This window comes from Oryza sativa, chromosome 3 (assembly GCF_034140825.1).
Source record: "Oryza sativa Japonica Group chromosome 3, ASM3414082v1".
Lineage (NCBI taxonomy): Eukaryota > Viridiplantae > Streptophyta > Magnoliopsida > Poales > Poaceae > Oryza > Oryza sativa.
In genome coordinates this window covers 27,869,405-27,893,831 of record NC_089037.1, presented here as the reverse complement: position 1 = coordinate 27,893,831, position 24,427 = coordinate 27,869,405, and the positions used below count along the sequence as shown (strand labels likewise).

The 24,427-nt window shown below is 40.3% G+C and overlaps 2 protein-coding genes and 1 pseudogene across 2 annotated transcripts; all 3 read right to left on the bottom strand.

Moving 5' to 3' along the window:
• Positions 1-145: 145 nt before the first annotated feature.
• LOC4333724 (uncharacterized) lies at positions 146-7,632 on the bottom strand. Its single transcript, XM_066308968.1, has 9 exons — positions 7,506-7,632; positions 6,762-6,901; positions 4,961-5,071; positions 4,557-4,682; positions 4,008-4,160; positions 1,922-2,035; positions 1,043-1,213; positions 876-955; positions 146-447 (listed from the first exon to the last, which is right to left on the bottom strand). The coding sequence occupies exons 4-9, from the start codon at positions 4,605-4,607 to the stop codon at positions 309-311; spliced, it is 708 nt and encodes a 235-aa protein (XP_066165065.1). The 5' UTR covers positions 4,608-4,682; positions 4,961-5,071; positions 6,762-6,901; positions 7,506-7,632; the 3' UTR covers positions 146-308.
• A 1,093-nt stretch (positions 7,633-8,725) lies between these two features.
• Positions 8,726-10,421, bottom strand: LOC136355680 (uncharacterized). The gene is made up of 3 exons (XM_066308503.1): positions 10,309-10,421; positions 10,103-10,180; positions 8,726-8,916 (listed from the first exon to the last, which is right to left on the bottom strand). Exons 1-3 carry the CDS (start codon positions 10,382-10,384, stop codon positions 8,726-8,728), a joined length of 345 nt encoding a protein of 114 aa, XP_066164600.1. The 5' UTR covers positions 10,385-10,421.
• A 4,351-nt stretch (positions 10,422-14,772) lies between these two features.
• LOC107276668 (uncharacterized) lies at positions 14,773-23,919 on the bottom strand (annotated as a pseudogene).
• Between the last annotated feature and the right edge of the window lie 508 nt (positions 23,920-24,427).

Genomic DNA, 24,427 nt, shown 5'->3' with positions numbered 1-24,427 from the left:
AGTTCTTTTGTTTTTTAAAAAATGAAAACACGGGATTTGACATGGAATACCTAAAGCACATTTAGCTATACACAATGAGGGCGCTCGTGCCCAACACCACCAAAACAACCGATCTAAGCAGATCATACAAGAGTGCACAAGAACGCAAGCAACACAGTGTATCTAAGCAGAACATACCAAGAGTCTGTTCGTACGAGTAATCGAGAAAGATAAAATGTTGGACAAAACATAGCACAACCATCAAACTCCAAAAGTTGAACGCATTAACATACAGTAACTAGGTTCTCTACCCAAGCGATGCGATATGGTCAAAAGACCCCAAAAGAAGCGTTCACTTCAGACCCAGCAGGACAGCATATATGCATCTGCAAATGGAGCGTGTAATCTACCGACTTTAAGGTTTTCTCTTCAGCAGCATCATCCTTTTTCATCGCCTCCAATGCTTCCCTGCGCAAGTTAAATCAAATTGGTAAGTAAGCCGAAAAGCCCAGAGGCTAGCTAAAACGTTGGTAGAGGAAATATGCATACTACCTGATTCACCGAACAAACCTAATGCCAAATACATAAGCCTCATTTTTTTTTAGATGATGAAATACATAAGCCTCATACGAATATAGCAAGTCAGTGGCTGGATAATTTTTTTATCATGAGGCTGGATAATTTACCATTTATTATTATGAACCAAACAATGCATTGTAGCTAAACTAATTCGGGTAATAAAGCTTTATCAATAACTTCGCACGTGCAAAGCAGCCACCGATATGTATATAAAAGAATAACCGGCACTGCCTACATGAAGATGAAAATGATTTGTCGTCCTGACTCCATAGACAAAATCCGTAGACGACATAAGACATGACATATAGAAGCATTACCACAACACTTTCTCAATGTCAGCATTCGCAGGATCCAGTTTCAATGCATTCAAGAACACCTCGAATGCTTTCTTGTGCTCCTGTGCACAGAAAATTGGGCAGATGATTGATATCAAGCTGACGTAAAGGGCAACATGTGAGTAGCACACTGCAACATTTTTTCTGACCTTCAGCAACATCAAAGCAGCTCCTTCCCGGTAGTGGCCTTTCACCCACTCAGGTCGCAGTTTTACACACATTTCTGCGTCAAGCAAAGCCTTTTGCACTTCTCCAATTCGTAGATAGCAAAGGCTTCTGTTTGAATACAAGGTTGCATCAAAATAATCTAGCTCAAGTGCCTGCATCAAATTGAAGATAAAGGTGCATAATGGAGTACGTGCCCAATAACAGAATGAAACAGTAGAGAAGATTTAGTTACAGATGAATGGCACATCATGAGCCCGTAGCTAGTAGTGTCCAACTTTCCACATACAACCTGCCTAACATTGTAGCACCCAAAAAAGGAAATATGGAGTACTATTTATGTAGATCCTTTAATCTAGTTTCTCCTTTTTCTTCTCTTCATAGGTTATTCATAAAATGACTATGATGGTTGAAGTCCCAGTCCATAAAATCAAAGATGTGTGGCCCCTCCCATGTATTCCTCCTTTTTCTAACAAAACAACTTCAGCACATCTAGAAGATTTCATAAATTTTACCCTAGATTTTATCCAACACCGCATAGTTTGCACAATACAAAGGTTAGTAAATTGGTAAATATTTGAAGTTGAAAACAGCCAACTGGTCAATTTGTTTAGGCACACAAATTTCTAAGGTGTCTAGTGTCCACGACACAATTAGATGTAGGAAAATAGCCATATAATTTAGCAAACTGGAAACTATAGTAATAAGCCATAAAACAAGCAGAAAACATAGTTTGGCATAATATTATCCCCCTTATTTTAAAAAGTATTTTGCTCCTTATTAGCACAAGGAAGACTGAAAACAATGATGCACACGATAGCGCCAAATACAACATTAAAATAGAACAAGATGCAAGCATATACCTCAGAGTATATCCTTGATGCACCAAGGTAGTCCTTTCTCTTAACTGCTTTTCCTCCCAGTGATTTTAGCTCAACCTTTCTGTCATTGACCTTGCTACATGGCTCATCCTTAATCTGAAACATAAAGTTAGCCTGACAAACTACAGAATATGCAACTTATATGGTTTAGTTCACAGAAAGACAGAAAAATATGTGCACAATACACATGTAAAAAATGATTTTTGTCTCAGAAAAAAAGTTGAGCTCATTAGTTGAAATAAGCGCGTAAACATATTTTGTCAATATGTATGTGCAAGTTGAAAATGCAATACCGACATTTTCTTTTCCATAGATAATGCTCTAAAAATGGAGCCTTCTCCAGATGCTAATAACTGGCTGGCGAGTTGCATCCTCATGGGAACAGCAACACAAGCACGCACAATTCACTACTGGAGAAGTGATCTTTGCTGGGATTACAAAAATCACATTAGTCCCAGTTCGAATAGGAACCGGGGCTAAAGAAGATCTGTAACCCTGGTTCAAAAGCCCAACGACCCTTTACACCAACCGGGACTAAAGATCATTTTTAGTCCCGGTTCAAAAAGTGTCAGGCCCCCACTATCTTTAGTCCCGGTTGGTAACACCAACCGGGACAAAAGTGTCCTCTCCTCCTCGCAAACTCCGTCCTCATCTTTTCTTCCTCCCTTTCCTCCTATCTCTTCCCTCAAGCTGTATATATGAAATCATTTATCTCTCTTCTATCTGACCCCCCCACATCCATCCATCCATCCATTTGGTCAGGGAGCGGGCAGCAGAGCGAGGAAGCCAGCGAGCAGGCGGCGGGCAGTGGCGGCGCACGAGGAGGCAGAGGGCAGCGGCGGCGCCCTTCCTTCCGCCGGATCTGGCGGGAGGGGAGGAGGCAGGCGGCGGGCAATCTGATATGTGATGTTCTTGTTGTTTAGATGTTTTTGTGAATTTGTGGTGTCAATTTGATCTGTGGTGTACATTCAATCTGTAAATTTGTGATGTCAATTTGATCTGTGATGTTCGTTCGATCTATGATTTTGTGATGTCAATTTGATCTATGATGTGATTTTGTGATGTCAATTTGAATATGTTCATTCGATATGTGAATTTGTGATGTTGGTGAGTTTGGCTCTAAATCAATATGCAAACTGCAAAAAACAATGAAAAAAAAGAACTTTAGTCCTGTTTGATGTTACCAACCAGGACTAAAGATCCATCTTTAGTCCCAGTTATTTCAACCGGGACTAAAGATGAGCATCTTTAGTCCTAGATTGGACGTCCCGGTTGCATACCCGGGATTAAAGGGGGTTGCGAACCGGGACTAAAGATGGGTTCCCAGCAGTGATTGCACAAAGGAGAAAAGCACACAAGGGCTTGTTTAGATAGTTGGGGCCTTTTTCGATAGAAAGGTAAATTGAACAAAAATCCCCAATGATACTTTTGCTTGTGCAAATAGATAGATGGGGGCTTGTTGGCGCTACACATAACATTTCCATATGCCCAATCTAAAATATTTAAAAAGATATTGGTGGCACTGAAAGGTTCAGAAGTTTCACTTGATAGGTATCCAGACTCCAGAGCACGTTTTCATTACCAAGGAATTTAAAAAAACCTCAATAATCCAAAGGGATTGTCTAATCCTCATCTACAAAAACAAGCCCTAGAGGAAAAGAGAACTTTGCAAGGCACAACTCTCTTATGTAAACATTTAAGTGGCAGATTCTTACTATTTCATACAGAACAGTTTTCTTACCATATCTTATTTTTCTAAGCAGAGACCATGCAATTCTTTTATAAGCTACAATAACATTAAGTGACAATTAAATATAGATTAGGTTGGTACTGTTGCAAACTTCCGATCCAAGACTAAAATTTGAATGATGAAAGCTCACATATGGGGAAAATGATCATGGCAAGAACTATCAGCTGAATCATTTATCTTTGGGATTTGGAACTAAGAAAGTACAAGTGAATAAGAGAGAGTGAGAATCACTTTCGACAAACTAGAATATACGTGTAATTTAAATCATCAAGGTAAAAAACCATAGAACGGTCTGACAACTTTCAGTTCAAGCCTAACCTTGGGCATTGAGCATCTTGATTTCCCATGAGTAATAATTCCTTCAACTGTCCAATTTGTTACTGCTCTAACAGGGGAAGTGAAAGGAAATAGAATCTCCACATGATTTCTTTTTCGTAAGCTTGCAGCGATTTCTATTGGTGTGCGTCCGCTCTACAAAGTAAAAGAAGAAAGATAACCTATACGATAAACTTACAAAAATAAATTACAATCGCGAGCATGATTATAAAATAAGAACCTTGTGGAGGTGGTTTCCACCTGAATACTCTCATGAAGAGACACGTTAACTTGCTTGAAGTATTAATTGACTTAAATTCAAAAGGCAATAATAAAAGGTTAACTGAATTAGAACAGGTTATTCAGGTTGAATGATACATGGTGTGCACTTGTGCACATATTGATGAACAAGCGTATGCATGTGAATAGCTGATAGAAAAAAAAAATTGAATAGCTGATAGAATGATTTAGTACTCAAAATCAATTATATTATATCATGCACTGAGAAGACAGCAACTTTAAAAAGAATAATAGGGCATAAAAGGCACACACCTGTTTATCTGGGATGTTAGGATCTGCGTGAACCTGAAGCAAGTACTTCATACAATCAGTTAAACCCTCTGTCGTGGCCACCACCAAGGGAGTGTTTGGACAAGCATAGTTCACATCAGCACCAGCCTGGACTAGCATAATTCACATCAGGACCAGCCTGTGCAATTAATATGCGCAATATAGAGATGCTTCGTACAGAAATCCATATAGTTGTTGGATAAACATATACTATGTTCCGTATTTTCCCTGAGGGGTTTCCTTATTTTCCTACATGTACATGCATATATTAGGGCCTACAGTCCTTAGAGATGAATACAAGCACTATTGATAATAATAGTAACTAATAGATTCCCGACTAATAAAGAAGATACTATGAAGAAACAAAGGTGAAGCAGATACCAGACCTTGACAAGCAGCTTTACACATCCCAAAGAATCAGATTCATCCAATCCATGTTTAGTAGAATGAAGAGCCGTGAGTATAGGGGTACCCCAAACTCCTGAAGTGTTATTTGGCTACAAATTTAATATAGAAAATAAAATCATTACACAAGTGAGATAACTCAACAGGTTACAAAAATGTTGCTGCAGAATGTAAAAATAGAACAAGCATTAACAGCCATATATATACATACCCAGGTTCACTTGCACCTAAAATCTGAATCGTTGGTGTGCTTTAAGATGCGTGCTACCTAAATATTCATTGCTCTGTACTTGTGAAGGCTTGCTGTGAAGGCAAAGAAAGAGGAGTGGTACGAATGTCACTGTGCCTCCTGACCTCACTTTCTAATCTTCCAACTTTACCCCTCAGCTAAATTATAGCTCTCTTTCATGCTAAACACACAGTTAATATTACTTTTTTTAAGTGTTGTTTTGAGTTCTTCATCCCACGGTGTGCAACTGTGCATGGTACTTTTTTTTCAGAAATAAGTACCCATACTTTTTTCTATAACTACATAATTAATATACACCTAATAAATTGATCTTTTACTAAATGAAATATGTAAATAATACCTCAGCTAAGATCCACCAAAGGAAGGATATTATGGCAGTTGGCAGGAGAAAATTTGCAGCTATATCATTTTTGAATAAAAATCTAACGTGCATATATAAGATAATATGAATTATAAGATTATGCAACGTGTACATTACTCCAATAAAGAGGTCCGGGACAACTCACGTGATACTTTTGTGGTGCATTTTAAATTTTATACATATTTTCAAATTCATATGAAATGTCATACATATTCGAAATAATGACATATAGCTAGATTTACATTAAATGATGTACCTACAAATGTAATATAGAAAATAATACATGTCAATTTACCATTATAACATTTTACAAAAAGAAAGTTTGATCTATATATGTACATACAATAAAATTTCAACATATCTATATATCTACATTTACAAGAACAGTATATCACCATTCACCAAAAAAGGCAGTTACAAAATGAAATATCGATTTGTTATATACACGGGTTGACATTTTTTTGTTAAACAATTGATGTAACGCAAAACATTATGAGAGCTCATGTGAAATCAAAATCACCAAAAGAAATTATTTGAGGTGAAATGTCAAAACATAAAAATCAGATACTTAGCCAATTAAGTGCTAGCAACGGTTATTAATGATATGACTTAATCAAGTGATTCTACCTTCTAGCACTATCATGCGCATGGGTTAACAGAGAATTGTGAGTGAGTGATGAGCCATTGTCCAATAGGAGTGGAGTACTACTTCAAGGGCATTTTTGGTCTTGGCAATTAGATCATGTACCAACCCCTGCTCACACTATAAGGGCACAAAGCTAGATAGGTACATCTTACAGTGATTATAATGTGTACACATGTCACCCAAATGAGTGAGGTGCATATGAACCAAGGTTCATATTATCCAGCTCCTCTCTCTCTCTCTCTCTCTCTCTCTCTCTCTCTCTCTATATATATATATATATATATATATATATATATATATATATATATATATATATATATATATATATATATATATATATATATATATAATGCGCCTGAAACAATATTATGAAATGATTTATTTGATTTATCAGCACAAAATATGTTAAGAGCCAGTAAACTACGAAGGCATGAAATACCGAATGAACACAAGCACACAAATCATTCAGATTGTATCGAGCTACAAGAATAATGCAAATGAAAAAAACGTGAAAATAGTTATTACATCTGCATGGTGATCCAATAAAATCTTGACAACACCAGTCTTCCCAAAGGAAACAGCAATATGTAGTGGTGTCCCGTGAGCAACAGCTATATCAAGCCTGGATCCACTAGATAACAAGAGACGTGCTACTTCTTCATGCCCTAAATAAAATGAACAACCAACATGGTACTGTCATAACAAAGAACAAGTATTATTAGCACACTACATAATTAGGTAAAAGTAGGATATGTGCTAAAAAGATCCAACTAACTTCTTGCCAAAGCTAAAAATGGCAGGAGTTATAGGCCTCTTGGTGAGGTGCTTAGCTAAATACTTAACTGCTTGTTTTTATAATACTACACAGGACAACAGGAAAATGATCGTTTGTGGGGGAATAGTTGAATAAACAGTAAAAAAAATATAGCTAACAGAACTTTACAAAGAATAATGAGGATAATATTTTAGACAGCTTTACTTCAAATAATAGGAGAGTGTTAATCCAATGTACGAGAGTATAGGAGAGTACAGCAAGCAAACTAGCCAAGCAAAAAAGAATATAGGAGAGTGTTATAATCCAATGTTTAGAAACTACCCCGAGAGAGCAGTCACAAAAATGGATTACTAAATATATTTTTTTCATAATTAAACCCAAAATGGTTCTTCATTTGATGGTTAAATTTTGCGGTGAATCCATCAGTTCATGTTCAGCAAGACATCCTTAGTCATGAAATGAGAAAACATAGTAGTAGGCATGAAGAGAAAGACCATTTTTCACAGCACAATGAAGAGCAACATGGCCTGTCTCATCTATCTTATTAGGATCAGCCCCACAGTCAAGAAGATATCTCACAGTATCAACTTCTCCAAATAATGCGGCACAACCCAAAGCTGTAGCACCTGTCAACAACAATGAAGACAAGTACCTTGTGAGGTTACCAACAACTTGGCTCTCATCCAAAAGATTTCAGCGGTCAAGCTGAAATCCTAGTAGCATGGTAAATAATACGATTTCTGAAAGCGGGTTTGCTATAAATCTTTCGACAGAATTTTAGCATAAAATTACTCATTTTTTAACCGTTCGATATACCTCGAGATATGTGTCCCTTTTTTTTTGGCCTCATCATCCCCAGGCAGCAGGCACAACCAAGTTTTCTTGTTCACTCGTTCCCCAGGTGCAGGGCATAGGTGGCAAATATTTTGCATGCAGCCTTTACCTTTTCCACTACCCAATAATATGATTGGATGACAACTCGACTTTAACACGGGAGAGAGATGAAGGCAATGTTGACAAAGAGAAACCATAGTCTAAGTTACAATGTAAATATTACTCTTACACTACTTTTAACACGCTTTAACTTTTTAGATTTCTATGTAACTTTTTGTATTCTAATTTATCAAAAAAAAATTAATCATATTGTATTTTCTAATGAAACTACTTATTCTTTTTAATCTTGTTAATGAGTTTCTTCTTCGTATTGCTCTAATGTAAGCTAGGAGTTGATAATGGAGAGGTTCAAAAATCCAGGTGATTTTGAATAAAAAATTTGTCAAATGGCATGTAGATAGTCCCTTCTAAAAGACCATCTCACCATAGGATGGCCACAAAATGGCACATTGCACGGAGTAGATGCATGCATTTGTTTGCATTTTAGGAAAGGCTATATGTCCCAGCTTGCTTCTCACTGAATTATGGGATGCTATATATCGATCCTGTATGGAACCTTATGTTATATATGGAATGAAATCTAGAAAGTAGCGTACAAGTTCAGAAATGACCTCAAATCCAAAATACATTTTTTTATCAATCACAGCAGATTGCTAACTAAAGCAGCCCAACTTTCTTATGCTGCTACTATTTATAACATGTCACAATCAAACATAAAAGAATGTAGCATTGTATGAACTAAATATTGTAAAACGCAACAGCTTGGTTGACATAATTTCTGAATAAACTAATAAAACAATCCAAAAATAAATAAATACAATTAATTACTGGAAGAAATGCGCGCACCACCACAGAGGCAACCAGCATTGACGTCAAAGCCAAGCTCCTCCACAAGGTACCTGATGACCTCAATTTTTCCCAGGTTTGCTGCCACTTGCATTAACCCAATGCCATCTATATGCATATCAGTAAGCTTTTCCCTGTCCTTCTCATCCATTCTATTCACCATTTCTGTTTCATAGAAGAAAATGATAATCATGATATGGTGAAAGATTGTGCAACAAAAATTCAATTCTAAACTACCATGTCTGGGTCATAATTGGAAAGTAACATCAAATCACAAAACCATATCTCGCCAAGCACAACTGTAGAGCATGAAAACATCCCAAGCTGAAGGTGTGAAGCACTTCCAGCTTGTAAAGCATAGCGAAATCCAACCGCGATGCAAGCAATACTATAATTGCCCATCAGAGATAAGCAGATTACCGCAGGATCTTAATTCATTAGCAGCTTGGCGCAACCTGCGAAGTGACCAGGGGCAGAACTACGTTATATCACCCGGGTTAGATGACACTGATGATATCTAACCAACCAGTGTGTTCCTTCATATGTGAGAAGTGACCCCATAACCCGATGCTTGTTGACCCTGGCCCGCTCAACTGCAACAGCTCATAGACTAAACGCTCAGAACTGCTCATCACATCTTCCAACATCTTTGTTATGGTGTCGTCAGCCCACCACCACCGCACAGCTAACCCATTAGCATATTTCATCACTTAACAAATTAGCTATTTCTATGTAGTGTGTTTATACATGCAATTAGGCTAGTAATTCTACTAATCATCTACACTACACATTAGGCCTTTTAGTTAATAAACAACTCTGGGGACCTGTTTTTGTGCCCAAAATAATTAGGCGTAGTTTGTCAATTATTATATAGTTTTAGCTCATAAATTATTGCCAAATTTGGAGTTTTATGTCTACATAACTAACTAAAGTGATTTAACACTTTATGTTTAGTCTAAGATAATGATATCTCATCGAAATTATCTCAATCCACAATTAATTTAGTTCCAATATCTTTTGGCTCTAAAGATTTGTAGATTAAAAAAATGATCTTAGAATTAGAGCCTAATTAAACATGGCGTTAGCTTAGACTAGCTAGTGTGACCCCGGTGCCTCAAAATACTGGCTCCGCCCCTGGAAGTGACATGCGCGGAAGGAAAAAAAAACGTAGGCAGACCGATCGAAACAGCCACGCTCGCACGTACACGGACAAGCAAGCAGGCCGACGAGCAACCGTAACATACGCGAGCGCACACACACACGCACGCGCGCCGCGCCGAATCCCGACGAGAAGAAATCAAACCCGCCGCGGCGTCGGAGGGCGGTGAGACGAGGAGGGAGGAGCACTCACTCTTCAGGCGGCGGACGTTCCCCTCCGCCACGGCCTCCAGCAACGCGCTCTCCCTCGAGCCGCCGCCGCCGCCGCTTCCTGGAGGGAGGAGGAGGAGGAGACGAAGAACCGAAGCAGAAGCAACGCCATTAGATACTAACCAAATTGAGATGCGAACTAGCTAGGTTTGATGAGGCGGTGGCCGGGGAGGTGTACGACGAACTGACCGATTGACGTGCGGTCGGCGATCCAGGAGAGGACGTCGGACCTGCTGAGCACATCCGGCGGCGACGGCGGATCCATCCGTGGGCTTCCGCGGCGGCGCGGCGGGGTTTGGGTTTTTGGTGGGGGGGGGGGGGGGGGTTGAGCGAGCGATGGCTTCGAGGGGAAGGAAGCCGAAGCGGAAGAGGCGGAACCGCCTGTGAGGCTGTGTGAGAGAGAGAGAGAGAGAGAGATTTTGGCCAAGGGGCGGGAACAGAGAGAGAGGAGAGAAGAGAAAACAAGGCGACGCGCCTACGCCGGCGGGGCCAAAGGGAACCAGCGTGCGTAGCGGTCTCCGTCCCGTGTGGCCGTAGTCGCACTCGCACGCGTCGCATTCGACGGACTGGTGTTGGTGTTGCAGCTTGCACAGGTGCGAAGCATATGACGTGACGAGTACACTCCCTCCGTCATTTAATATATATTTGACCATTCATTTTATTTTAAAATAATATGTAATATCATTTATTTTTAAGTGAATTACGCTTTGGGCTATATTTTATTGTATATGTTTCATTTTGGATCACTTTATACATAATCTTTTCACTTTAAACAAAGTAACTTTTATCTTTGTTGTATAATAGACACCCTAACTATCTTCGTTAGCCATGTCTAGCGTCTCCTTCATAAAGGTATGACAAGTTCACCAGCATGCATGTCGTTCACAATTTGCTTAAAGTTATTGAAGTGTTGAAGATGTGGTTTCGGGTGGTCTATTGTGTGATAAAAGGTAAATTTACCTAGTCCAAAGTGTAAAGATTGGACTGCATGGTCCAAAGTGAAACTTTGGCAATAAAACATGCTCGAAATGAAATTAACTTTTTATTTTATTGTGACTTGATTTATCATCAGATGTTCTTTAAACATGACTTTATTTCTTTTATATATTTGCAAAAAAAAGACGAATGGTCATACATTTATAAAAAAAGTCAATAGCGTTTATATATTAAAAAATAAAGGTAGTACTACTGTGTGCTATAGGGACGGGTGTTGAATAACACTGGAAGGAGATCGGGTGGCAACAAGCAGACTGTAGACCGGACAAGATGGCAAACGGTGTGAACCTATAGGGTTGTCAACGAGCCGAGCTCGAGCGAGCTCATCTGCCTAGACTCGAGCTCGACTACCGAGCTTGATTTTTAAGTAACACAATATATATTTCAAAGATAATCTTTTAAAAAAATAATTAATTTCTAGTTCATCGTATTAATAGAAAAGGAAAAAAAGAACAAAATAAATATATGACGTCAATATAAGACATACAAATAACATATTTGATCTCCTAATTTATTAAATAACAACAAAAATCATATATTACTAGGCTCGTTAGAAGCTCGAGCTCGGCTCGACAAAGCTCGCGAGCTTAGGGAAAGGCTCAGGCTCAGCTTGTCTGGATCGAACCGAGCTCGAATCAAGCCTAGGATGAGCCGAGCTCGAGTAGCTCACGAGCCTCGAGCTTTTTTGACAGCCCTATGCACCTATATGCAAAGGAGATTAGCTAAAAACTTTTTCGCTCAACGGGCTTTCACAGAGGCGATGTGTTGGCTTTCAACCCGAGCGCTCCATGTAAAAAATTTAGCGCCACGTTCGCGTCAGGGCTCACCAACCTTCCTGATATTATCAAATTTTATTTTTTTTGTTAAATTTCGTACTGATATAATGTAAAAATAGAGTTTATAAGAGCTGGCTCAGTTTGGAGAAATTTCAACATGTAAGAATAAGAATACATACACTGATACACATATCAATAGCTAAAAACTTTCCAAAAGGTTAGAATAGATGTTTTTTTGTTCTCTCCCTATATGTTGTAGGAAAGGAAATTTTCCTTTCGTTTTATATGTTTCATCCGTACAAACCAAGTGACACTTATAGGAATTAATCCTTATAAATCCAAATCATTTGTTTTTCCTTCAAAGTGAAGAAACCCCAATTGATGTTAGTAAAATGAATTGATCTTTTTAATTTTGAGCGGACTGAATCCATCTTAATTTTAAATATTTCTTACGTGGGAATGTATTATCAAAATCCTAACCGATCCCATGAGATCGTATAATCTGTTACGATATTACGTAGGATCGAATAGTACGAAAAATTAGGATACACGCTATGATCAAGATCGTTATGCCTTGGCAAGATAATAGTATCCAACGTTGCTCACAAGGAGATGATAAGTGAGGAAGAGAAGCTAAATAGAGTGATTTGCTTTATAGATATTGTATAAAAACTAGGTACAATAGTAAGTTTCCTTGTTACTCCCTCCGCTTCGTTTCAAGTTATAAGTCGTTTTGACTTTGGTCAAAGTCAAACTATTTTAAATTTGATCAAGTTTTATAGATAAATATAGTAATATTTGTGAAAGGGCATGTAGCTTAGTGGTTACAGTGACCTGAGTAGCACCCCAAGGTCCCGAGTTCAAATCTCTATAGGAGTAAATTTTAAATTAGGTTATTTGAGGGCTAAGTTCCCTATTTGATAGGCTAAGTTCTTAATTTAAAATGATTGCATTTATCCAGTTGGATATAAAGGCCGGGTAAAAATACCCTTTAAAAAACAATAAAAATATAGTAATATTTATAATACTAAATTAGTTCAATTAAATCTATAACTGGATATATTTTTATAATATATTTGTCTTGGGTTAAAAACATTATTACTTTTTTCTACAAACTTAGTTAAACTTAAAGCAGATTGACTTTGACTACACTCAAAACGACTTATAACATGGAGTACCTAGCAAGAAGCATTGTGAGAGTGATAAATAACTACTACCTGGTTATATGTCTACTACCTACAATAAGGAATAAATTATGTTATTTGCACAACACCCATGTGTCAGCGATATAGGTCCAGGGGTACCAAGCTTAGAAGGGAGAGGCCGCCCCTAGTGTCCACGTGGCGCTCCCCCCCCCCCACGAGGGGGTCGGGCCCGTGGATAGGTGGCGGCCACCTCCTCTAAGCTGATGGGTCGGGCTGCCCCAACCCTTCCCCGCGTTCGCCACATGGATGGGGTTAGGTGAGCGCGGCCCAGCACCCACCTAACTGCTTTTAATGCGGGCAGAGCAAGCGCACCACGCCGTACTAAATGCGGCATGTTGCGTACCTGACAGGCCAACAACCGGTCACCAACCGGTCGCAGGCCAAATGACAGATGGGACGGCGGCGAGCCGCCCATGCCCTGACCGTGTGTCAGGCGGCGTGTGGCAGGTATGCCCTGTCCCATCGTGATGATGGGGGCCTTGAGCCACTCATCCCAACCGGAGTAGGCATGACTGCATCGGATGCGCCCTAGATTGTGTTCCCAGTACACACGTCCTTAAGTCTTCGTCCATTAAATGGTGAGTGACAGGGGCGTCCCTCGTGTCATGTCAGCCGGCATGATTTGATGGGCCCCGCACGGCAGCCGACGCATGGGTGACTTCCAAGCCAAGGCACAAGACACACATTTAATATACGGAATATTTTCCTCCTCTCTAGGCGGCTTTGGGAGCGCATGTGGTAACCCCTTAAGATATAAAAGGAGGTTCAGACCTGCTGAGGAGGGGGTTGGATCCCAAAAACACTGGGTCGAAGGTTGAGTTCTAGCTCACTAGAGATTCAAAGACTTTGTAAGCTCAGAAAAATAATCATACAACAGAAGTAGGGTGTTACGCTTCTCAGCAGCTCAAACCTGTATAAACCTCCTGTGTGGCTGTGTCTCACCCATCTTGAGGGCCGGACCCCCTCGACATAGCCATCTATTTCCATCTCTCCAACTTCTCAACGTTCACTCGCTGCCCCCCTAGGCCGAACTAACACAGGGGGGCTGCACAGTCCCCCGCTAAAGGAGTTCACCCTCCGATACCATGAGTATCAACAGGTTCTTTTCTCGCAGGAAGGAGTCACGGGAGCCAAGGGATTGGTGAGTTTTTTTTTACATGCCCCACGTACATTATACCATACCATCCTGCAAAACAATATGGACTTCATCTCCTGCTACTACCGCGTGCTGTCCGGACCACATTTCTACCGAGCTCGGTAACAAACATTAGGCATATGCTCTAAGATGAATGTGCACACGTATATACAAGCGTCTATGTTTATGCTATATTTGAAAAAAAAATGGAAATGATGACGCCGAATCGATACAATTTGACCAACTCATTTAATACCAAACTTTAAGTAATGCAGGTTATTTCTTATCCTAGTTTGTTGCAAACCAAGCAAATAGCCCTAGACGTCGTACCAAAATATTAGCTTACATTTGACAGTAAACCACTTGTCTTTGTTTTACCAAAATTTAACGGATTTACCTAACCTATTTACCAAGCCGAGTGCGTATCCAAGAATCAGATCGCGAGCAGGTCCGTTGAGTTTTCATGACAAATCACTCCAGGAAACATCTCAATATAGAGTCTCGCCAATCGCTACCACCTCGCTGTATGTTTGATGTCATGAAACCATCCAAGGGCGTACTAGTCAGAGACAGTTCAAACTAGTTATTGAGAAATACTACTCCATATAATGGGTGTGTTTAGTTCACGCTAAAATTAGAAGTTTAGTTGAAATTAGAACGATGTGACGAAAAAGTTGAAAGTTTACGTGTGTAGGAAAGTTTTGATGCGATGAAAAAGTTAAAAGTTTGAAGAATAAGTTTGAAACTAAACACGGCGAATGTTAGACAGAACATAGCCATCAAACTCCACACAACTACACAAGGTGGACAGAGAAGCATACAGTAACTAAGTTCTCTGCAAGAGATGCGATATGATCAGACCCTTGGAAGTGTTCAAACCCAGCATGAGAGCATGTAGTATAGTAAATATGCACATGCAATCTAATCAACCGACTTAAGTTTTATCTTCAGCGGCATCATCCTTTTTCATCGCCTCAACTGCCTCCCTGCGCAAGTAAATCAAAGAATAAATTTCATAAAACTACATATACTATCACCAAATTATCACAAAACTATAGATTTGGCATCAAATTTATCCCAAAACTATATATTTAAGATGGAGTGTCACAAAACTATATATTTAGCAAAAGAATATCATAAAACTACAGGTCCGGAATCAAGTTAGTCATAAAACTATAATGTTTATAGCTCCAACAATGGTGCTAATTATTTAAACTAAATCAATAGTTTTACGGTAACTTCAACATTAAATATGTAGTTTATGATACTTGGCCTTAAATCTGTACTTTTGTGATAAATGTAGTGCTAAATCTTTAGTTTTGTGATACAATACCTTAAATCTGTAGTTTGGTCAAAATGCATGTAGTCTCGTGAAATTTACTCTAAACCAAATGACGTTAAGAAGCTCAAAAGAGGGGCTACAACGTATTTGGTGCTAGATGCAGACCGAGACTTTCTAAATATCCATATTTCTGAGGATATATTCATACTAACAACTACCTGATTCACTGAACAACCTGATGTCAAACAAATAAGCCTCATATACCAATGTAACACGTAGGCCGGATAATTTACAATTTATATGCAATGGATTATGGCTAACTATTCCGGGCAGCAAAGCTTATCAATAACTTGGCACGTGCAAGCAGCCAAAATATGTATATACGTGTATAATCACATTGCTTACATAAAAAAAAGAAAGTGATTTGTCGTCCAAACTCCACAGGTAAAACCATATATAGGTGTAGTACGAAACATCATAGACAGAAGCATTACCACATCACTTTCTCAATCTCGGCATTAGCAGGATCCAGTTTCAGCGCGTTCAAGAATGCCTCGAATGCTTTCTTGTGCTCCTGCGGGCAGAAAATTGGGCAGATGCTTGACATCAAGCTGATGTAAAGGGCAACATGTGATTAACACACTGGAATAATTTTTCTGACCTTTAGCAACATCAAAGCAGCTCCTTCCCGGTAGTGACCTTTCATCCACTTAGGCCGCAGTTTTACACATTTTTTTGCGTCAAGCAAAGCCTTTTGTGCTTTTCCAATTTGTAGGTAACAAAGGCTTCTGTTTGAATACAGGGTTGCATCAAAATAGTCTAGCTCAAGCGCCTGCATCAAATTGAAGATAAAGTTGCATAATATGTGCAAAACAAATTTGTGAAACAGTAAGGGAAATTTTATTACAGATGAATGCATCCACCAATAGTTCATTTTAAGCTGAAGTTTCCATTCAAAAATTACCGTAGCTAGTAGTGTCCAACTTTCCATATACTAGCTGTCTAACATAGTAGCACGTAGACAAAGAAATATTATTTATGCAAATCTTTCAGTCTAGTTTCTCCTTTTTCTTTTCTCTTAGGTTATTTGTAAAATGGCTACGAGGGTTGAAGTCCCCACTCCGTAGAATCAAAGATGCATGGTCCCTCCTATGTATTCTTTTTTCTAACAAAGCAACTTCAACACATCTAGAAGGCCATAGATTTTATCCAACACTGGTTCGTAATTTGGTTAAGACTTGTACTCACAAACCGTCAACTGATCAATTTGCTTAGGCGCAGAAAAACTTTAAAGTGTCCAGTGTCCATGACATAATCAGACATAGGAAATAGCCATCTGATTTAGCTAATTAGAGCCATTCCCAAGAAGATAAAAGTAAAGTACATAAGAAGCACAAAATACAGTTTGGCAGAACATTTTCCCTTCTCTTAAAAGTTAAACTATTTTGTTCCTTACACACTAGCACAAGGAAGATTGAACCAGTGATGCACACAAGAGCACTACAACATCAAAATAACGGAACAAGTAAGATGCAAGCATACCTTAGTGTAGATCTTTGATGCAGCAAGGTAGTCCTTTCTCTTAACGGCTTTTTCTCCCTGTGATTTTAGCTCAGCCTTTCTGTCACTGACCTTGCTACATGACTCACCCTAAACCATAAACATAAATTAAGCCTCGCAAACTACAAAATACGCAACATACATGGTTTAAGAACTTCACAAAAAGATGGAAAATAAGTGCTCACAGTACACATGTATAAAAAACGGCTTTTGTTTCAGAAAAACAAATTAAGGTCATTAATTGAAATAAAAGTATAAGCATATTTTGTCAATACCTGCAAGCTGAAAATGCAAGAGCAACATTTCATCTTTTCATAGATAATGTTCTAAAAATGGAGCGCTATCCAGGTGCTAACAACTGGCTGGCAAGTTGCATCCCCGTGGGAACGGAACACAAGCGTAGACAAAGTTGAAAAGCACACCAAGGTGGGGGTTAGTTTGGATAGACAGGTATATTGAACAAAACTCCCCAATAATCCTTTTGCTTGTGCAAATAGATCCAACAGGCTTGCGAGGGTTGGAACTACACATGCATCTCCCATACGCCCAATCTAAAATATTTAAAAAGATATTGGTGGCACTCAACGATTACAGAGCATGTTTTCATTACCAGGGAACACTGCTCTGCTTAAATATACACAACAATATGGAGGGATTGTCTAATCCATCTACACAAACAATTCCAAGAGGAAAAGAAAACTTTGCAGAGGCCACAACTATCCTATTTAGACAAGGGGCAGATTCTTACTATATCATATGTATCAGTTCTGTTACCATATCCTTTTTTTAAGCGGAAACCATGCAATACTTTTATTAGATATGATTTCCGCCCCAAAATATAAGGGATTTTGGCTATGTATCTGGACACGCTCATGTTTGGTACTGTAACTTTGAATCCAAGTCTACAATCTGCATGATGAAAGCTCACAAATAATGGGGATTCAAATGATCATGACCAGAGCTATCAAGTGACCGTTTTATCTTCAGAATTTGGAACTAAGAAAATGAAAATGAAAAGGAGAAAAAGAATGACTTTTGATAAATTAGAGATATACACATAGTTCAAATCATCAAGCTGAACAAGCATAGAACGGTCCAAGAACTTCTAATTCAAGCCAAACCTTGGGAATCAAGCGTCTCGATTTCCCATGAGCAATAATTCCTTCAACTGTCCAGTTTGTTACTGCTCTGACAGGGGAAGTGAAAGGAAATAGAATCTCCACATGATCTCTTCTTCCAACACTTGCAGCAATTTCTATAGGTGTAAGTCCGCTCTGCAAAGTAACAGAAGAAAGAAGATAAACCTATACGATAAACTTATCAACATATATAAGAATCGAGAGCACGATTATTTAATAAGCAAGAACCTTGCAGAGGTGGTTTCCCACCAGAATACTTTCAAAAAGAAAAATGCTTAACTTATTTGAAGTATTAATTGACTTAAATTCGAAAGGCTAGCCAATGATAAAAAGTTGACTGGATTACAACAAGTAATTCAGGTTAAAATTGAATCATACATGGTGTGCACCAGTGCACACAGAGATGCACAAGTGTATGAATGGAACACCATGTCAGGAGCACATACTTAACATACCCGTGAATAGAAAAAAAAAAGAATAGCCTATAGAGTAATTTAGTACTCAAAGTCACATGTATTAGATCATGCACTAAGACGAACAGCAACTTAGAAAGAATAGCAGGGCCTCAAAAGCACACCTGTTTATCTGGAATGTTAGGATCTGCATGAACCTCAAGCAAGTACTTGATACAGTCAGTTAAGCCAGCTGTCGTGGACACCACCAAGGGAGTGTTTGGATAAGCATAATTCACATCAGCACCAGCCTGGACTAGCATAATTCACATCACAACCAGCCTGTGCAATTATACTATAATATACACAATATAGAAGCGCTTCACACAAAAATCCATGTAATTGTTAAATAAACATATATGTTCTGTATTTTCCTTTGTATGAAGGGTTTCCTAATTTTCCTACACATGTACGCCTACAGCCCTTAGAGATGAATACAAGCGCTACGGATAACAATAATCTAGTAGACTCTCAACTATTCCCTCCGTTTCACAATGTAAGACTTTCTAGCATTGTCCACATATATATAGATGTTAATGAATCTAAACACATATATATGTCTAGATTCATTAACATCTAAATGAATGTGGGCAATGCTAGAAAGTCTTACATTGTGAAACGGAGGAAGTGATGAAGAAGAAAATATGAAGAAACAAAGGCGAAGCAGATTCCAGACCTTGACAAGCAGCCTTACACATTCCAAACAATCAGATTCATCCAATCCATGTTTAGTAGAATGAAGAGCCGTAAGTATAGGGGTACCCCAAACTCCTGAAGTGTTGTTTGGCTACTAATTTAATAAAAAACAATCACTCCCTACTGGTTGCAGAAATGTGACTGCAGAATGATAAAACAGAACAAACATAAACAACCATATATTTCTCTGCATTTCCATGTGTTTGCAACAATCTCGTATGTATTTGTTAAAATTAAACTGTTTAAGACTAATATGTTACCCAGTGCTTGGAAATACAGTTAACAAAATTGTCATGATTTCATAGCCCAGGAAAATTAACAATTAAAATATTCAACCATAAGCACCTAAAACAATATTATGGATGATTTATTGGACTTATCAGCAGAAAATATGTTAATAGCCAGTTAATTACGATGGCGTGAAATATCAAATGAACACAAACACATTCAGATTGTATCAAGATAGTGAAAATGACAAAAACAATCAAAATTTCTTATTACATCTGCATGGTGATCCAATAAAATCTTGACAACACCAGTCTTCCCATAGGAAACAGCGATATGTAGTGGTGTCCCATGAGCAACAGCTATATCAACCCTGGCTCCACTGGATAACAAGAGACGCACTACTTATTCATACCCTAAACAAAATGAACAAACAATATGGTACTGTCAAAAAAAAGGACATGTATTATTAGCATACTACATAATTAGGTAAAAGTAGCATTTGTGCTAAAAAGATCCTTAGGTAAAAGTAGCATTTGTGCTAAATAGATCCTTCCAACCACCCATCTTGCCATAGCTAAAAAAATTTTAGGAAATTATAGGCCTCTTAGTCTAAGAGGTGCTTAGCTAAACAATTAACTAATTGCTGTTATAATACTGCACATGAAAACAGGAAAATCATCGCTAATGGGAAAGAGTTGAATAAATAGTAATACCAATATAGCTAGCATTACTTTGCAAAGAATAACGACAGTAATATTTTAGACAGGAATACTTCAAATAGCAGGATGGTTTGTAGATTACCTGTCATGTGGGTAACACACACTAGTCAAGCATAAAAAGAATATAGGAGTGCTAATCCAACGTGCAAAAACTAGCCTGAACAAACAGTCACAACAATGAATACTAACTATACTTTTTTCACAATTAAACCAAAAATGGTTCTTGATTTGATGGTTAAAATTTTGAACCCATTAGTACATGTTCAACAAGACAGTCATAAAATGGGGAAAAAAATAATAGTAGACATGAAGAGAAAGACCATTTTTCACAGCACGATGAAGAGCAACAGAGCCTGTCTCATCTATCTTATTAGGATCAGCCCCATGGTCAAAAAGATATCTCACAGCATCAGCTTCTCCCAACAATGCGGCAGAACACAAAGCTGTTGCACCTGTCAAGAACAATCAAAACAAGTACCTTGTGAGATTACCAACAACTTGGCTCTCATCTAAAAGTAGCGGAAGAGGCGGAATCGAGAGATTTCGGCGAGGGGGCAGGAACGTGGGATAGGCTACGCGCGGCACCTGCTGCTGTGTGTGGACTGTGGAGCACTGGAGCGTGATTTCCGCGTGGGCGTAGCAGCACGAGGGTAAAGTACCTTAAGCACAAGCACTTTGGGCATGAATTAAATTTGAAAAATATACTCCTCAAAAATATTCAGGATATAAACTTTTTTTCGACAGAAATATACCGTCAAAAATAATGTGAGCGTGACGACACATTTAATTGGTCCTACCACTGTGCCACATCATGTAGGATGGCATGTCAGACGCCGGGTGGTCGACACTCGACAGGTCCCTGCTTCACAGTAGCCCATGCACACATACGGAGTACATCGGCAGTGTTTAAGTTCCCTTCAAACTAAAAATTAAAAATTCCGTCACCTCAAATATTTAGACAAATACATAAAATATTAAATATGGACGAAAAAAATCAATTGTATAGTTTGCATGTAAATTGCGAGACGAATCTTTTGAGCCTAATTACGCTATGATTTGACAATATGATGCTACATTAAACATTTGCTAATGATGAATTAATTAGGCCTAATAAATTCGTTTCGCGGTTTACAGGCGAAATCCGTAATTTGTTTTGTTATTAATCTACGTTTAATACTTCAAATGTGTGTCCGTATACTTCAAAAAACAATTGGCACACGAACTAAACACGGACGATATAAAGAATCCAAAAAGATTATATTGTCATGTCGAACAACCGTTATTGATAAGGGTACCTGTTGAACAACCGTTATTTTGATAAACACCATGTCGAATTTTGTTTGTTTGATATAGTGCTAAACTTGTGATTTTGAGTATATGATTATATTTTTGCAATTCTCTATTAAGAAATATTATTTCTAAGAAATTCTAGTAGTGGTGTTGCACCGGTGCAAGGGTGCAAAGCATGGTATGATAACAGTGAGTACTTTGGTTTGTTTTGCATTTTGGTACTTTGGAGTGTGACTGCGTACTACTATTGTGTGTGGACGGGCGTCGAAGCACTATCGGAGTTTTGGGTGCCAAATGCCAACCGTTTACAAAAGCATATTGTTATCGCGGTTATCATATGCAGTAGCCCTTTCAATTTTAAAACCATGGTACACCTCGCAGTTACCACGGTATCCGCTAATCCGTAAGGTGATGGTAACCCCACCGCCCACCCCAAACAATTTGGTAAACCTAGTATCAACAAACTACTACATATCAGAGCCATTGTTATGGCACTACGCATACGGGCGCTCTCTGGTTTCTCGGGCTCAATCCAATATCAGGAATTCACGATCACAATACTATTGTAAGGTTCCATTTCTTTTAAAGAATAAACACTTTTTATATAGATGGTATTCTAAATTCAAATAAACTCATTTTAAAATTTATAATAATTGCTAATAACTTGCCTCGTTTGATTTGCAGGTTCGAACTAAGCCAGCGTAGGATTGTTTGAACTTGATAGAGTTAAGTACTCATGCCCAACAGATACCCAATACTACTCCCAATCCTAAAATTTTAGAGTTTTGCACAAAAAATTGCCTCCAACAGACCTCCTATCAACATCCCAAAAAAATAGAAATCCCAACTCCGTTATTCTCGTTCTCCACTCGTAGAGAAGACCACTCACTCCCAATCTGTCGATCACAGGAAATTCGCGCGCACCGCCGTCGGCTCCGCTGCAGTCCAGAGCTTATACGTCGTCGGCCCATCGCAAGGTCATCCACCACCAGCACATGACAACCGACGGCCGATTCGCGTCGTCACTGACTCGATTTGCACTATTGTCGATCCTCAATTCATGGCGTCGCCAGCCCTCGAATTGCGCCGCCGACGGTCGTCTCGAGCTGTCCGCCCAAGTCGCACCGTGGCCGGCCCCCGAACTTGTCTATCGCCGCCCTGAGACGCGTTGTGGCTGGCCCCCAAGCTCGTCCTTTGCCGCCTCGATTCGCGCCTTTGGTGAGCCCTGCTTCGTGCTGCGGCCGGCCTCCGAGCTCGTCCCGCCACCACCTCGATTCACGCCTCCGGTGAGATCCACTTCACGCTGTGGCTGGTCTCCAAGATCGTCCACCGCGCCTTTGATTCGTTCCTCCGCCGGTGCCAAAGCGTCTCGCTGCATTGCTCGGCCGTGTGTGCGAGTTCGTCAGCCGCTAGCTGTCGTGACTCGTCCGTCGACGAATTGGTTCACGCCGCCGCCAGCTCGTTTGTTCTGCCAATGGCCCCCGATTTGTACCGCGCTGGTCCGTTGCAAGCTCGTCTACCACCGGCCCCCGATTGCTGCAGTCGCCGGCCGTCGCGAGGTCGTCCGCTACCGGCCACCCATTCATGCCGCCACTAGCTCATGTGCGGGAGAACAAGCGAACGAGAGAGAAGATGCAGAGGAGGAAGAAAAGAAAGGAAATAGGGATTGACAGGTGGGCTCCACCCGTAGTCATCATTACCTTACGTAATCTGTTGGAAAAGAGGATATCTTAGAACCTTAAAATCCTACGGAAATGCTGAACTACCGGTATACCGTCCCGATGGGATAGGATAGACACCAACCAATCCACTCTTCTTCTACCTAGCTATTCTTTCTACAACATCTCTCTCACGCGCGCTGCTGCAACTAAGTCAACGACGAGCTCCGGCGTGGCATGGGTGTGGATGACGGAGGACGCGGTCACCGGCGACGAGCTCCGACGCGGCCGCCCCCGACGAGCCCCCGGCATCGCGGACTCTGGCGACGAGCTTCAGCGTGGCGTGAGGCACGGACGGTGGAGGATGTGGCCGTGGCGACGAGCCGCGTGGCATGGGTGTGCATGACGGAGGACGCGGTCGCCGGCGACGAGCTCCGACGCGGCCGCCCCCGACGAACCCCTAGCATCGCGGACTCCGGCGACGAGCTTCCGCGTGGCGTGAGGCACGGACGGCGGAGGACGTGGCCGCGGCGACGAGCCCGGCGTGGGGAGCGACGACGGAGGATGCGGCCGACAACGACGTGGTCGCCGGATTGTTGCCTGGAGCTCCAGCACCGCCATCGCCATCCACGGCGCCGCCGTTAACGCCCACCTCCGGCTCCATCCGCGTGGCCAGCCGGCGCGCCCTCCGCCAGCGCCCCAACTCTATCACGGGCCCTCTCCAGTCGCCGCCTTCGTCGTTGGCCGTCGATCCCGCTGCGAATCCAGGCCTTCATCCTATCCATCTGCCGCTTCGGGGAGCAAAGAGACAAGACGGGGTGCAAAGAGCTTGTTGACCTGGTCACGGTTGGCTGTGGAGTGTGGTAGAATTATCTTCTACATGGTAAGAATCGCATGATACCTGATAGGTATTATCTTCTACGTTGTAAGAATCGCATGATACCTAATAGGTATCATCTCGATACCTGATAGGTATCACCCGATACCGGCTAGGTATCAGGACCTGATACATCGCAAGCATCACCCACCACGTGGTAAGAATCGCATGATACTTGATAGGTATCACCCGATACCGGCTAGGTATCAGGACCTGATACATCGCAAGCATCACCCACCACGTGGTAAGAATCGCATGATACCTGATAGGTATTATCTGATACCTCGCAAGTATC